At 39.6% G+C, this 15,391-nt stretch overlaps 1 protein-coding gene across 2 annotated transcripts in view; it reads right to left on the bottom strand.

Moving 5' to 3' along the window:
• cdh11 (cadherin 11, type 2, OB-cadherin (osteoblast)) overlaps positions 1-15,391 on the bottom strand; it is a 256,020-nt gene that overhangs the window by 23,447 nt on the left and 217,182 nt on the right. Inside the window, exons 4-7 of one of the 2 annotated variants that reach the window (XM_007259778.3) lie at positions 13,333-13,627; positions 10,315-10,434; positions 8,946-9,113; positions 970-1,157 (exon numbers count right to left, since the gene is read on the bottom strand). The exons of the other annotated variant lie outside the window; for it this stretch is intronic. Of the exons in view, the coding sequence (XP_007259840.3) occupies positions 970-1,157; positions 8,946-9,113; positions 10,315-10,434; positions 13,333-13,627 (771 nt within the window). The remainder of the gene's footprint in view (positions 1-969; positions 1,158-8,945; positions 9,114-10,314; positions 10,435-13,332; positions 13,628-15,391) is intronic. 2 annotated transcript variants of the gene reach the window in all.

Here is a 15,391-nt window from a genome sequence, read left to right as displayed (position 1 = left end):
CTCAGGCCATTGATTGGTTTGTTTGCCTTGTTGCATCAGGTCTTTCTGAGGATTTGATGAGGTTAAGTTCATTCTTTATGAATGTGTTTATACAGTCTTATAGACATGACAATCATTGAAAGTGTTATCTTCCACGGGTCTGTAAATGTTTCATCCAATTTGCTACCAAATTTAACCAAGCCTATTAAACCTTGCCCTATTACTAATAATACTCCCAACACTAGGAGGAAAAGGACAAGTGCATGCCTCCTCTGATACATGTGGAGTCAGACTCCGCCTCTTTTCCAACTGTCCCAACTTTTCCCAATTCAATGCAGCCAATCACTAAGAAGAATCACCAACAAACTTAGAGGAAAGTGCCGCATCCTCAGCTCTAAAAAATCAGCCAACATAATTATCAACATAATTAATATTTCGTCTGGACCAGTTCAATATACTAAGTAGTTATTAACTGTGTTTAATGTAAATAGTTAATATTTGACTATAAACATTTTACTATCACAATTCTAAACTAAAATATCACCTAATTCTCACCTACTCATATAATTCTAGCGGTTAGCTGCTAATGCTGCTGCACCCAAATCTAATTCAAAGCTTACTGTAAATTAATTGAAAACACTTTACTCACCCAAATAAAGATTTTTCAGGAGTGAAATCTCTGTAGATTAACATCCAGCACTTGTTTGACTTTTTAAAAAAAATTGTTTCTTGTAAGAAATACGCTTTTGTTTACTGACAATAGAGAAACTGCTAAATTAAAAAACTGCTATAGAACTGCTAAATTAGAAGGAAAAGATGGTGACGTCTCTGTTCTTTACTTGTGTCGCATAAAAAGTGCGCAAAAAGCTCAATAAGTGATTAGGTGATCAGTTGAGTTCAGAGCAGTAGAAACTGCAAAACGTGCAGAGCACAGAAACTCTCAGAGCCATCGCTGAGCAGCACTTCTCTGATTGGGCCATTTCTCCTCACCTTCTTCAGCTTGACAACGGCCTCCTGGGTTTCTGAGTCTTTACTGATTTCGAAGAAGTTCATGCCGTCTCCCTCCAGCACGTTATAGTCCACCATCCCGTTCTCCGCCTGGTCCGGGTCCCTGGCCTTCAGACGTCCCACCTCCTCTCCCGGGACCTTGTCCTCTGAGATGGACATGGCGTACACACCTGTGAGACACAGAGAGGGTCATGGGAAGGGTGGATTTAATGATTTGAGGCCCTGAGCAAAGATAAGAAATTACGATTCACACTGGACTGAATAATTTGTAGAGCAGGAGTAGAATACTAGTGAGGGATGGCTGCTAGTGTAAAACAGTAATAAAATAGAGAATTGCGGAAAGACTTTATTATAAAAATACTCTGATAGTGGGGTGTGAAAACACTTAAACCACAATGCCCATTGCAGAAATGATCTGGGACAAAATATCATCCAACGAAGGGGGTTATAAAGAGGTAGAGTTACAGGTATACAGAGAATAGAGTTATTTAAGTAATGTTCTATTACGTATTATGGCAAGGACTACTCAACTAAGTAAAGAACAATTTACTTGAAGAAATAAAGGTCAGTCAATCCAAAAAGAGAAAAAAAGAGAAAAAAATCAAGAACATCAAAAACACTTTAATGATAGAACTGGCACTCATCAGGACCACCCAAGGAAAGCAAGAGCAAGAGTTACCTCTGTTGTACAGGATAATTTAATCAGAGTTAACAGTCTCAGAAACAAAGACAAGCTAACAGCTCCCTAGATAAGAGCACCTAAATGTTTCACAGACTACCATCTTTTACAGACTATAAGGTACACTGTACAGTTGTGGTCAAAAGTTTACATACACTTGTAAAAAAACATAATGTTATGGCTGTCTTGAGTTTTCAATAAGTTCTACAACTCTTATTTTTCTGTGATAGAGTGATCGGAACACATACATGTTTGTCACAAAAAACAGTCATAAAATTTGGTTCTTTCATAAATTTATTATGGGTCTGCTGAAAATGTCACCAAATCTGCTGGGTCAAAAATATACATACAGCAACATTAGTATTTGGTTACATGTCCCTTGGCCATTTTCACGGCAACTAGGCGCTTTTGGTAGCCATCCACAAGCTCCTGGCAAGCTTCAGGTGGAATGTTTGCCCACTCTTCTTGACAGAATTGGTGCAGTTCAGCTAAATGTGATGGTTTTCTTGCATGAACCCGTTTCTTTAGCACTGTCCACATGTTCTCAATGGGGTTTAAGTCAGGACTTTGGGAAGGCCATTCTAAAACCTTAATTCTAGCCTGGTTTAGCCATTCCTTTACCACTTTTGATGTGTGTTTTGGGTCATTGTCTTGTTGGAACACCCAACTGCGCCCAAGACCCAACCTTCGGGGTGATGGTTTTAAGTTTTCCTGCAGAATTTGGAGGTAATCCTCCTTCTTCATTATCCCATTTACTTTCTGCAAAGAACCAGTTCCACTGGCAGCAAAACATCCCCAGAGCATAATACTACCACCACCATGCTTGACAGTAGGCATGGTGTTCCTGGGATTAAAGGCCTCACCTTTTCTCCTCCAAACATATTGCTGGGTGTTGTGGCCAAACATCTCAATTTTTGTTTCGTCTGACCAGAGAACTTTCCTCCAGAAGGTTTTATCTTTGTCCATGTGATCAGCAGCAAACTTCAGCCGAGTCTTAAGGTGCCTTTTCTGGAGCAAGGGCTTCTTTCTTGCACGGCAGCCTCTCAGTCCATGGCGATGTAAAACACGCTTGACTGTGGAGACTGACACCTGTGTTCCATCAGCTTCCAAATCCTTGCAGACCTGCTTCTTGGTGATTCTTGGTTGACTCTTGACCATCCTGACCAATCTCCTCTCGGCAGCATGTGATAGCTTGCGTTTTCTTCCTGATCGTGGCAGTGACACAACTGTTCCATGCACTTTATACTTGCGTATAATTGTCTGCACAGTTGCTCTTGGGACCTGTAGCTGCTTTGAAATGGCTCCAAGTGACTTCCCTGACTTGTTCAAGTCAATAATTCGCTTTTTCAGATCCACACTGAGTTCCTTTGACTTTCCCATTGTAGCTTTTGTAGCTGAGTCTAATCACTGGGTCAAATGAGCCCTATTTAAATGGGCTCATGAGAAGTCAACAGCTGTAGTCAATCAGAATCACTTACAAGAAGTGAAGAGGCCATGACATGAAGCTAATTTGATTGACACAACTCGCTACATCACCAAAATTGACAAATTTTGTTGCTGTATGTATATTTTTGACCCAGCAGATTTGGTGACATTTTCAGCAGACCCATAATAAATTTATGAAAGAACCAAATTTTATGACTGTTTTTTGTGACAAACATGTATGTGTTCCGATCACTCTATCACAGAAAAATAAGAGTTGTAGAACTTATTGAAAACTCAAGACAGCCATAACATTATGTTTTTTTACAAGTGTATGTAAACTTTTGACCACAACTGTATGTTAAGGCGCACTATCAATAAACATCTATTTTCTATTTTTAGTGAAGTGGCTTTACTGCTCCTTAATACCTGACTGGTAAAAGTCATACATAAGGTGCACTGTTGAGTTTTGGGAAAATTAAATCATTTTAAGTGCACATTATAAATAAAAAAATCCTGTATTTTAGTTTATTTAACAGTTTTAAGTTACTACATGTTTCTTTATGTGTTCCTTCACAGTCTGGATGACTATGACAGTATTCATTTACAATGTAGGCCATTGGCCAAATCCCAAATGATAGAGTCTGATTGGGATATAAGAAGCATTTCAAGCTGGGAGCTCAAAATAGTCTCTATACTACAAACGATAGGCATTTTGGCACGCTATATATACTGCTCTGGAAAAAAAAAAAAGATACCACTTAAAAATGGTGAGTTTCTTTGATTTGACCAAATTGAAATCCTCTGGAATATGATCAAGAGGAAGATGCATGATCAAAAGCCATCAAACCAAACTGAACTGAACTGCTTGGATTTTTGCACCAGGAGTAAAGCAGCATAAAGTTATCCAAAAGCAGTGTGCAAGACTGGTGGAGGAAAACATGAAGCCAAGATGCATGAAAACTTGTTTTCTTTGCATTATATGAGGTCTATAAACTCTGAAAGCTTGTTGTTTCAGCCATTTTTCATTTTTTCTGCAAATAAATGCTCTAAATGACTTTTTTTTTTTTTTTTGGAATTTGGGAGAAATTTTGACCGTAGTTTTTTATAGAATAAAAACTGAATATACAAGGTTAGCATTACCAATAGCATTAGCACACACAGTACTGTAGATACACAGTGATCTGCATTTTCTGCACCACTCTAGGTGGTTGCCTAGCATAAAGCCCAGTATAAAGTCTGGTCTCGGGAGCACTATACTGGGAGAGTGTGTGGCCATCGTAACACTGTTAACACTGACCATGACTCATCCACTGGGCAGGAAAAAGCATCTCGCCCCGGCCCGGAGAGAGCAGAGCAGCCAATGAGCTCCATAACACACATGCTACCTGTGGCGACGTGGCTCAGCTGCTAGGCACCTGCAAGCGTGCATGTGTGTGTATATGTGTGTGTGTGTATGTGTGTTTATGTGTGTGTGTCAATGTGTGTGTGTGTGTGTAGTTGAGGCCAGGGCAGAGCAGGGGGACCATATGGGCTCTCCTCACTGACTGCTCAAAGCCAAAGGCTTCAACTGCATTTACAAAAATAACTCCCACACTGGAAAGAGAGTAGCTGCTGGGAAGAAAAAAAAAACAGAAAGAAAAGAAAGAGCGGACGAGGCTTCGGCATGTAAAGAGAGGGTTCTTCAATCAGAACAGCCAAATAAACAGAGAGAGAAAAAAAAAAAAAAAACTCAAACCACACAGCCTTTTCAGCCCGGGGCTTCGGATGCTTGGTCTTCTCTCCAAAGCTAAGCTAATTAAAAGAACACATCTTTAGGAGGACTCCAGCTCCAACCCACAGGCTGAAAATCTGGCGCTGATGCCACGTAGGCTAGTGACGCTGTCAATTGAAGTCTTTCTGACTTGGAAATTATATGTGGGGGTTGCAAAATTGAGCATTATAACTCTGTCTGAAAAATAGGCAGAGCGTGCATGAAACAGGCCTATGCACTGGAGTCTGAGATATTTTTTCTTTACGCCACAATAAATACTAAATTAAAGTCGAATATGAGATAGTAGACTGTCCACAACCTTACTTAACAGGCCTATGCAGTGTTATAAGGGATATTATTCCATAAACACCTTAATAAATAATAACATATAGTCAAATATGAGCTAGCAGTCTGTACACAGCCTCACTAAACACTCCTATACACTAGAATAAGGGACGCTGAAATGTGAAATATTGATCAAAAAACACCTCAGAATACAAGATATTATACTGTAAACACCCTCAACCAACACCCCTATTCACTTAAACAGGAGATATTAGTTAATAAACACCCACTATAAACATTTATATACACTGGAATAGGAGAGAGATATCCATCTGTAAAGAACCTCAATGAGCACCCATATATACCCTAGAATATGAGATATTAGTCTGTAAAAAAACAAACAGAAAAATAGCAGAATCTGAGATAAGCAATGGACCAGAGCCAATATATACATTTAAAAATGTATACAAGTATTTATATTATAGATACAAATATTGAGATATAAAAAAGTAGAGCAGCGGCGCTGCAGCAGAAAGAAAACTGTCCAATTTCCAACAAATAGTACTGCGATGAGAGAGGGAAATGGTCCACATTGCCAAACTGGAGTTTTTTTTAATTGGCCCATTACCTCCAGTCCCACTGGAATAAAACTCCATCTCCCTCTGACTGAAAGAACTGAACTGAACTGCTGTCCCAAACCAGCAATGTGATACTGATTGTCCAAAGCTCCACTGCAGATCACTGAGCTGCACACCGTTTCCACATCACTTACAGCAGCAGTGTTTTCCTTCATCAGTCGGGAGGTTATGGTTGTTATTTCAGGTGGCTGGAGGTTCCAGTAACCACAGCGCATCTTGCTGTTGGAACAGACACTGGGACACTGTCTTACTTTTCTTTAAAAAAATGTTTAGAATGGTTTTTGTCCATGGTTTTTGTTCTAACTATTGGTTTCCAGGCAAATACAGTGAGAAAAGAGCATGGTGTTGATTAGAATTAGATTATTCCAGTGGTTAACATGGTATTCCAGGTGGTTTCTAGAATGTTCGAAGCCAGCTGTATCCATCCCCGGTGGTTAATATGACATTCCAGGTCGTTTCAACGCTGTATTCAGACAGGTACAGTATATGCACTTGATAAGTGATTAAAATGTGAATATGAATATGAATTCCAGGTGGTTGCTATGGTGTTTCCATGCAGTCTCAAACAACATTTAATGGTTTTAATGGGTTTACATAAATCTGTAAGGTGGTTAATATGGTATTCCAGTTGGCTTCTAGGATTGGATTCTAGTCAGGCAGTTGCAATAAGAAAACAATATTTGGAGTTTGTTATGGTATTACATGAGTCTGTAGGGTGGCTAATATGGTATTCCAGTCGGCTTCTAGGATTATATCAGACAGTTGCAATCAGAAAACAATATTTGGAGTTTGTTATGGTATTGCATGAGTCTGTAGGGTGGTTAATATGGTATTCCAGTCAGTTGCAATAGTTACGCCATGCAGTTCTAATAAGAAAACTCAATTTGGAGGCTGTTATGAGATCACATGAGCGTGCAGGCATTTAGGCAATTGTTTTGTACAGTTATTCCACTGGAACTCTCGATCAATATGGTATTCCCTGTGGTTGCTAGGGTGTTTTTGAGGCATTTGCATGCACATCCCAAATGGTTAATGTGGTGTTCCATGCGGTTGCAAGAGTGTTTTGATTCAGTTGAAAGGCCTGTGCTAAATGGTTAATACAGTATGTTATTCCATGTGGTTGCTAGGGTGTTTTGAGACATTTGCATGCACTTCCTAAATGGTTAATATGGTACTCCATGTAGTTGCTAGGGCATTTCCAAGCTGTTGTAGCCATCCTCATTGGTTAATGTGACCAATTATTGCAGATCATTGCAAGGGTGTCTCCAGACATTTACTGTACATACACTTGATACATGGTTAATATGGTACTTCAGGTGTTTTTTTGGGATTGTTTGTAGCCGGTTGTAGCCATCCTCAGTGGTTAAGAGGACATTCCAGGTTGTTGCAAGGGTGATAAGTACACTTGATAAGTAATTAATACATTATCTATTCCAAGTGGTTGCTAGAGTGTTTCCAGGAAGTGGCAGGGATTATTTAAATGGTTAAAATGGTATTCCAAGTGGTTTATATGATGTTTGCAGACAGTTTTTGCCATCCTTAGTGGTTAATATGATATTCCTGGTTGTTGCAAAGGCGCGTCCAAACTGGCACATACACTTAATAAGTGGTTAATGTGGTATTCTAGGTGGTTGCTACGGTGTTCCAGACAATGGCAGGCATTGACTTAAATGGCTTATGTGGTATTCCATTTGATTGCTAGGATGTTCCCAGGTAGTTGTAGACTGAGGGATTTACATGGTATGCCAGGTGGTTGCTAGGGTCCATCCAGACAGTGGCAGGCATGAATTAAATGGTTAGTATGGTATTCCATTTGATTGCTAGGATGTTCCCAGGTAGTTGTAGACAATTGCTGTGGGATTCATCTGGTGTTCCAGGTGGTTGCTAGGGTGTTTCCAGGCAATTCCAAGTACTTTCTAAGTGGTTATTATTGTATTATAGGTGGTTGCTTGTATTTTGCCATGCATAGAACCACTACAGTTCAGAATTTGTACATTTCAGTGCAAAATGTCGTAAAATTTTGGTGACTAAAGTGCCGGAGGGGCCGTGATCTCGCGCCTCAGGCTTTTACCCAAGTGAATGCAGCAGATTTACGGTGGCGATTTTCTCTCACTATGGAAAGATCAAATCTGTGTGCTTAGTGTGCAGTTTGCAGTGAAGACGAAGAAGCTAACGCTAACACACTCACTCTCTCACACACACACACACACACTCACACACAGGCATGTCCTGTTTTTTTTTTCTCTCTCGCGTTCAAGCAAACAGTGTAAATGTTTTATCGTCTCTCGCGCACTGGAGAGATGCTGACATCACCGCTCTCGCGCTCGACGCTTAAAGAAGACCTGAATAATTAAGTTGCAATGTTCTGCTGTTAGCAGATGTAGCCGCATTAGCGGATCGGCGCCGGTCCCTCAGGGCCTGTCAGAGTTAATATTTGGTGTGAGGGCTGAGAGAGCGTCGGGCGGGATAAACGCTAACACACACACACACACACACACACACAGACACATACACATTTACTACTCATATAGGCCTAACAAAGGTCAAAAGCATTGTGACATCTGCCTTTTCATTGCTTTGGTAACACCCTACGACCCTATAAACATCCTCATAATGTATTATAATGCATTAATAAGACATTATAAACACATAATAGCCATGGCTACTATGCATTAGAAACTATAATTGTAATATGTTTCACACCTGGGTTAAAATACCATGTTTTTGTTACAATTAAAACCTTTTACCATGTATCAAAAAAGATGCAGAACTTTCAGATCTAAAACAATGCAAAGAAAACAACTTCGTATTCAAAAAATGTTTTAAAAGTTCAGAAATCAATTTTTGCTGGAATAACCATGGTGTTGATTACAGTTTTCATGCATCTTGGTATCATGTTCTCCTCCACCAGTCTTACACACTGCTTTTGGATAGCTTTATGCTGCTTTACTCCTGGTGCAAAAAATTTAAGCAGTTCAGTTTGGTTCGATGTCTTGTGATCATCCATCTTCCTCTTGATTATATTCCAGAGTTTTTTAGTTTGGTAAAATCAAAGAAACTCATCATTTTTAAGGGGTCTTTTTTTTCAGAGCTGCATATGAATATTGACCAGAAAATTTCATTGATAGTGTTCATAGTTTATAGTCCATAAAATATGGTATAGTAAAGTAGATGGACTCACCCTGGGCAAACTTAGGTGGGTTGTCGTTGACGTCGGTAAGAGTAATTTTGACCTGCGCCGTTCCAGACAGACCACCCATGTGACCCCCCATGTCCTTGGCCTGGATGACCACGTCATACTCTTGCTTCGCTTCTCTGTCCATGTTCGGCAGGGCGGTCCGAATGATTCCTGCAGAATCACATAGACATATACAGATCAATTTACAACCATAATTTATTGTGAAGTAGAGACAGAGGTGGAGCCAGACTTCCTTACACTTCTCCAAGACCAAGCATAGACTGTGTCTCAGACTGCCTTCATTGAGTTAACAGTGCAGCCTAAAAGAATATGAGGAATACGAGTGGATTATTTTCCTTGGATTCACAGTTTTTTTTCAGGTTATCCAGTACTGTAAGTGTAATGGCTCAACTCAAATTAAAAGTGTAGTTCATGTATTTTGTTACCAAACCATTTCCATTTCCATCAAATTTTCAGATCAAATTATAAGAGTATCAGAGTATGATCGCCTGTTGGAATCCAGAGAAATCTGCAGCTTTGGTTTATTAGCAGGATTTGATTCACCTTCCTGTCTGACTGCTGTGGGGTTGATACCCCGCTGGGATGGAGCTGAACTAATCTGGCCTACGGTTCATTAAAACCGGGAAAGGCCAGGTACACTCAGACGGCATGACAACACCGTTTCAGAACGGGCTGGAACTAAAGCCAAAGAAATTTCACACCAAATTCACAGTGAAAGTAAAAAAAAAAAAGTGAGACCTCTAATATGGCAACTGTACAAGATAAGGCAAAAAAAAAAAAATCTTAAAAACGATACCTCAAAATAATTTTAGATGATTTATATTTGTCTTGCCCAAGGAAATCACACAAGTAAAAATCTCAGTATTACTCGCGGAGTTCCTCAAGGCTCTATTTTAGGACTGCTACTTTTGCACTATATATCGTCGCTGTCCAATGAAAAAACAAAACAAAAAAAAAAACAAGTATCTTCATTTTTGTCGATTTTTACTTTACTAGATCATTTAACCAGACAAACTGTCCCCTACACCATGGTAAATTTATTGATGAACGGACCAATAGAAATACTGAAAAGTAGTTGTTTTTGAAGCGTCAATATACTTTCTCCTTAGTTTCCATTCCATCAGTCTACTTATGAAAAGTAATCTGCAAAAAAAGTATTTATCTAATTCATTGTTCTTGCAATGGCACAAAACTATACATCTGATTAACCTGATTTAACAGCCTATAGCAGTTTTTGTGAGGTTTTATGATGATACATAACTAAAAAATATATGGATGCATTTACAAGAGTGTCCAAACTTTTGACTGCATGTTTATGTGTTAATTATGGGATTTATGTGACTGGAATTACCTGAGTGTGGCTCGATGGAGAAGTAGGGCTGGCCCTGCAGGATGCTGTAGACCAGTTTAGCGCTGTTCCCGTACGTTGGGTCGTCTGCGTCCGACGCCGTGACCTGTATCACTGACGTACCTGAGAAAGAGGGAAAGACAGGTCAGCAGTGTTAGTGTGAAAGCTATTTTTACTTAGCATTACTTAGCGATTTGCCATGACACTGCATTAACAGCTTAACAACCACTTAGCAACCCCATAGAAACCTCATGAAATTCCATGACAACACCATAGCCCCCCCATTAGTAACTACTTAGCAAACCCAACGCAGCATTGTATGATATTACACCACTATAACTTAGCAAATATTTAACTGCACCATAGGGATCACCTGAGATACCAACCAAGCAACCAGGTCACAAACACTTTATTTGTATATCCGTCTATGTGTATTTTTGTGCTGTAGTTTGTAGGAATTTAATATGAAATATGAGAAACATTGAACCAATTAACAACCCCACGTCGACCAGTTCATACAGTATACCACAGCAACCACGTACAGCACTTTTCCACATACTTAGAATCGGCACTGTTCCGTTTTTCAAAGCTAATGTACAAAAGTAGGTTCTAGAACCAGGAACATTCGTTCGCAGTACATCCATCCATCCATGCATCCTTCTGGCCATCCATCCATCCATCCATCCATCCATCCATCCATCTACCTAGGAATTCATGTACTTCATTGTACAACTGTGGATGTGAGGCAGACTGTACAAATTGAAAAAATAAATGAAATGTTCATATTTTTAACTCTTTAACAGCAACAGCATTAATATAAAACATGAATAAACATCAAATATGATGTTCTACCCTAAGACCTAAGGAGGAAAGAATGAATGATATGCAAATATTCTGTTGAGACTCTCAGATGTTCTCTTCTAAAGTCAGAAACAGCAGTAAAAAAAAAAAAAAAAAAAAAAAAACAGAAAAAACATTGAAAGCCTCGTATCTCAGTGTTTTCTGAAACGTTCCTCCTGGTTCTGTATTGAGTGATTAGAGGTCAGTAGCAGCAGCCGCTGGATATCACAACACAATGACCCCCCCAGGCTCCCGCACCCCTGAGAATTACCCTGAGCCACGCTAATCTCCACAGGTCCTGGTGCCTGAAATCAATTGGCGCTCCGGCGCTCGCTGTTTACCCACTTGTCTCAACGTATTTGGAGATGACCCAGCCGGAACCGGTGCGGTCAGAACCCCTCCTCCCCCCTGGTGGCATTTCCTGTGCCGTCAATGGGAGGACATCGGGGTAACAGATCGTTACACCATGACAGCATCGCATTACAGATGATATATTGCACAGGGGGGGGGGGAGTGAGTACAAACAAACAAGACCTGGACACACACACACACACACACTAATACACACTCTAACACACACTCCAACACACACACACACACACACACACACCTAGACAGGCTCAGTATGAGATCTGCACAACAACAAGAACAACAACAACAACAACAACAACAACAATGACGATGACAACACTCGTTCTGACTCACTTTCCCCTGGTCAGATTTCAGCTGGTATGAATAATTCATGAGGAGCAAGCTGTCGTGTCCTGCCTCCGCGGGAAAATCAGGAGGGAGCGGGATGCACCACCACTCACATACCAGGAATTACTCGTCAGATTTTGTATTTTATGTATTTAATATTCAGTGACATTCAATATTAGGTTAAATATGTATTGGTTGGTTTATAGTGGTGGTGTCAATATTAACAAGTTAATGCACTTAGATCAAATAATCTGGAAACTTCAATCTTAATTATCAATCTCAATCTCATGACGTAATTCGCTCTTACTACAGAGCCATTTATTTTTTATTTTTTTAAAGTAATCTACCATATTTTTGGTGCTTAAAATCCTTTAATATTCCCAAACATCATCAGTGCTCCTTATAATGAATTTTATGAAATGTACCAGTCAGGTTGGAAAAAGCAGTAAAGCCCAAATTGCAGTGTTATTCAGGAGTTTAGGTTTAGTTCTCCAGCACCAAAGTTGGAGCAGCATTAGCATTAGCCGCTAATTGCTATATCCCCCTTTAAGAGGTTAGTATTATTGGCCTGGAGGTTCTCCTAACCCACACTAGCACTGTTGGAGCAGCATTGGTATTAAACCACTAACCGCGTTCGCCATTTCCCTGTTCAGAGGTGAGTATTATCGGCATGCAGCCTGCTGCTAATCCCCACTAGCACGCGAATGCTAATGCTCCAGCCTTAGTGCTGGAGAAATTTGGGAATCTAAGGTTACTGTAAATAAAACGAAGCGTTTTACTCACCCAAATCAAATCAAATTTTCAGCAGAGAAATTTGTGTATATTAACATCCAGCGCTCGTTTGACTTTAAAGTGTTATGTTAAAGTTTTATTTACTTAGCTTAGCTTTACTTAACTTAGTTAGATAACCCCCTCACCACCAAAACATGCTAAATTAAATTTTCTTTATAGTGTCTCTTATGAAAAAAAAATATCAATAATCTATGAAATAATGCATGGAGGGCAATTGAATTGATGTGGTCTTGAAAGCAGCATACTTTACTCTAAAACCTTTATATATACTAATATGTATTTATTTATTTATACTATATATTTATATACAGCAGCGCTTGAAAGTTGTGAACCCCTTAGAATATTCTATATTTCTGCATATACAATATATATGACTTAAAACATCATCAAAATTTACACACCTTCATTTATTTATTAAGGAAAATGATCCAATATTACGTATTTTTAAGTTGCAAAAGTATGTGAAACTCGATGATATGATTAGAAGTTCATTTAAAAGTTAAATTAGAGTCAGGTGTTATTTTTTATTTTTTTGTTAATCAATGGGAGGACAATCAGGTAAACCCCTTCTAAAGAGAAGGTGGGTCATGCACCAAGACAACGACCCTAAGTACTTGTGGTTTCTACCAAAAATGGGTAAAGAAGGTAACTAGATCTGCAAATATTGGTCAAATTCTTTACAGAACTTACCAACATTAGACATTTCAGCCACGTTGGCGTAGTACGGTCCGTGGAGGAACACCGGTGGGTTATCGTTGATGTCCTGCACCTTCACGATGAACTCTGACGGAGGCTCCAGGGGCTTGTTGGTGTCTCGCGCCACCGCCTGGGCCGTCAGCGTGTACTCCGCCTGCTCCTCTCGGTCCAGCGTCTTGGTGGCGTGGATATTTCCAGTTTTGTCATCGATGACAAAAATAGTTCCGGCTCCTTCTCCTGAGAGGATGTATTTGATGTTGCCGTCCCCCATGTCCACGTCCGAATGGAGCTGGAGGTACAGAGACAGAGAGAGAGAGAGAGAGAGAAACAGAGGACGCTGGGTTAGATACGGTGATTTGAGGACTGACCACAGGTCTGCAGTGTAACCAGACCTATAACATGTTCCAACACAAAAAGCCCAACTTTCTATGTTGGTGGTATGTTGTTGTTGATATAGTTTTGATATATCTGTGCATCCATCCATCTGTCCATTTATCTATCCATCCATCCATCCATCCATTCATCCATTCATTCATCCATCCATCCATCCATGCATCCATCCATCCATTCATCCATCCATCCATCCATCCATCCATCTGTGTATCTAACTGCACACAGTTTCGATCTGCTTGTTCTGTCTGTCTGTCTTTGTCTGGGTGGTACGCTGTTGTTGATTATATAGTTTTGCTATATCTGTTCATCCATCCATCTGTCCATTTATGTATCCATCCATCTATACTTCTATCCATCCATTCATTCATCCATCCATCCTCTTTCTATTCATCTAACTATATATCGATCTCCTTTTTCTGTCCTACCGTCTCTCTGCGGGTGATTTGCTGTTGTTACTGATATAGTTATAGATATAGTGGATTCTAACTGTAAGTTCTGCATTTCTCATTTCTCTGAGGGTGAAGCTCCTCCCCCACTCTTACATCATCTTACATCTGATGTTCAGTCTGATGCTGATGAAGCTCATTACAGTAAAATTAAAATCCTTATGCGGTATTTCCCAGTCCAATATCTCAGAACCTCCACGTTTTCCAGGTGGGATTTAAAAGGCAAGTGCAGGTCTGTCATGTTGGCGTCTAGCAGAGCAATAAATCGTCTGCTTCTTCTGACAATGCCCCCGACGCCACCCCCCCAACATCCCCTCCCCCTTCCCGAACGGCCTGTTATTATAAAAGAAATCCAATTTATAACCTTTAATCACTGGAGCGCTGATTGCTTCTGTGGAATAAATGGAGGCTACTGGGAGGACTGTGTGCATGTAATGAATACACCAGTGACTTCCAGTGTATCCAGAGCTGTATTACTGATTGTTTGGGCTTTAAATGTGTGTGTTATTGTGTTTTTATGTCTATTATAGATTAACGGGCAATAATATAAAACATGTGCATAAAACTGCACACAAAAAGACCTTACACATATTAATTATTGATGAGCGCAGAAAGACATTAAAGCCCATAGGCTCATTTTCACTATGCTCCTCTAAAAGATGAAGGAAAGTCAATAAAAGGTGAATAAAAGCAGCTTTAAATGATACAGATTTACAAAATCACACGTTATTTAATTATTCAGCAGCAGCGTTTTTAAAGCACGCTTAAAACAAATCTTTGCTTGTAAATATTTAAGAGGAACTGGACATTTATTTTACACAATTGCATTTAAATGATACAATGTATTTTTACCAGCTGAGCTATTGCATATGTAATAAAGTTAGAACATTTAAAAACATCTACAATTGTGTTACACATGTACATATAAAGATAAAAAATATACATTTATTGCTTTATTAACCGATACACTGAGAGTTTGTGAGCAGGGCTGGACCCATATAATGGTGATGTGGCCTTAAGCCCAGTGATTACTGGACCCAACGCAACCCTGATTAAAAAAAATAAGAAGATGGATGGCTGGATGGATGGATGGATGGATGAATGGATGAATAAATAGATAGATGATTGGATGAATGATTGAATGAATGAATCAATCAATGGGTTGACAGTTGGACAAATAGATGGATGAATGGATGGAAGGATGGATGAATAGG

Source organism: Astyanax mexicanus, chromosome 23 (assembly GCF_023375975.1).
Source record: "Astyanax mexicanus isolate ESR-SI-001 chromosome 23, AstMex3_surface, whole genome shotgun sequence".
In the NCBI taxonomy this organism is placed as follows: domain Eukaryota; kingdom Metazoa; phylum Chordata; class Actinopteri; order Characiformes; family Acestrorhamphidae; genus Astyanax; species Astyanax mexicanus.
This window is presented reverse-complemented; position numbering and strand designations above follow the sequence as displayed.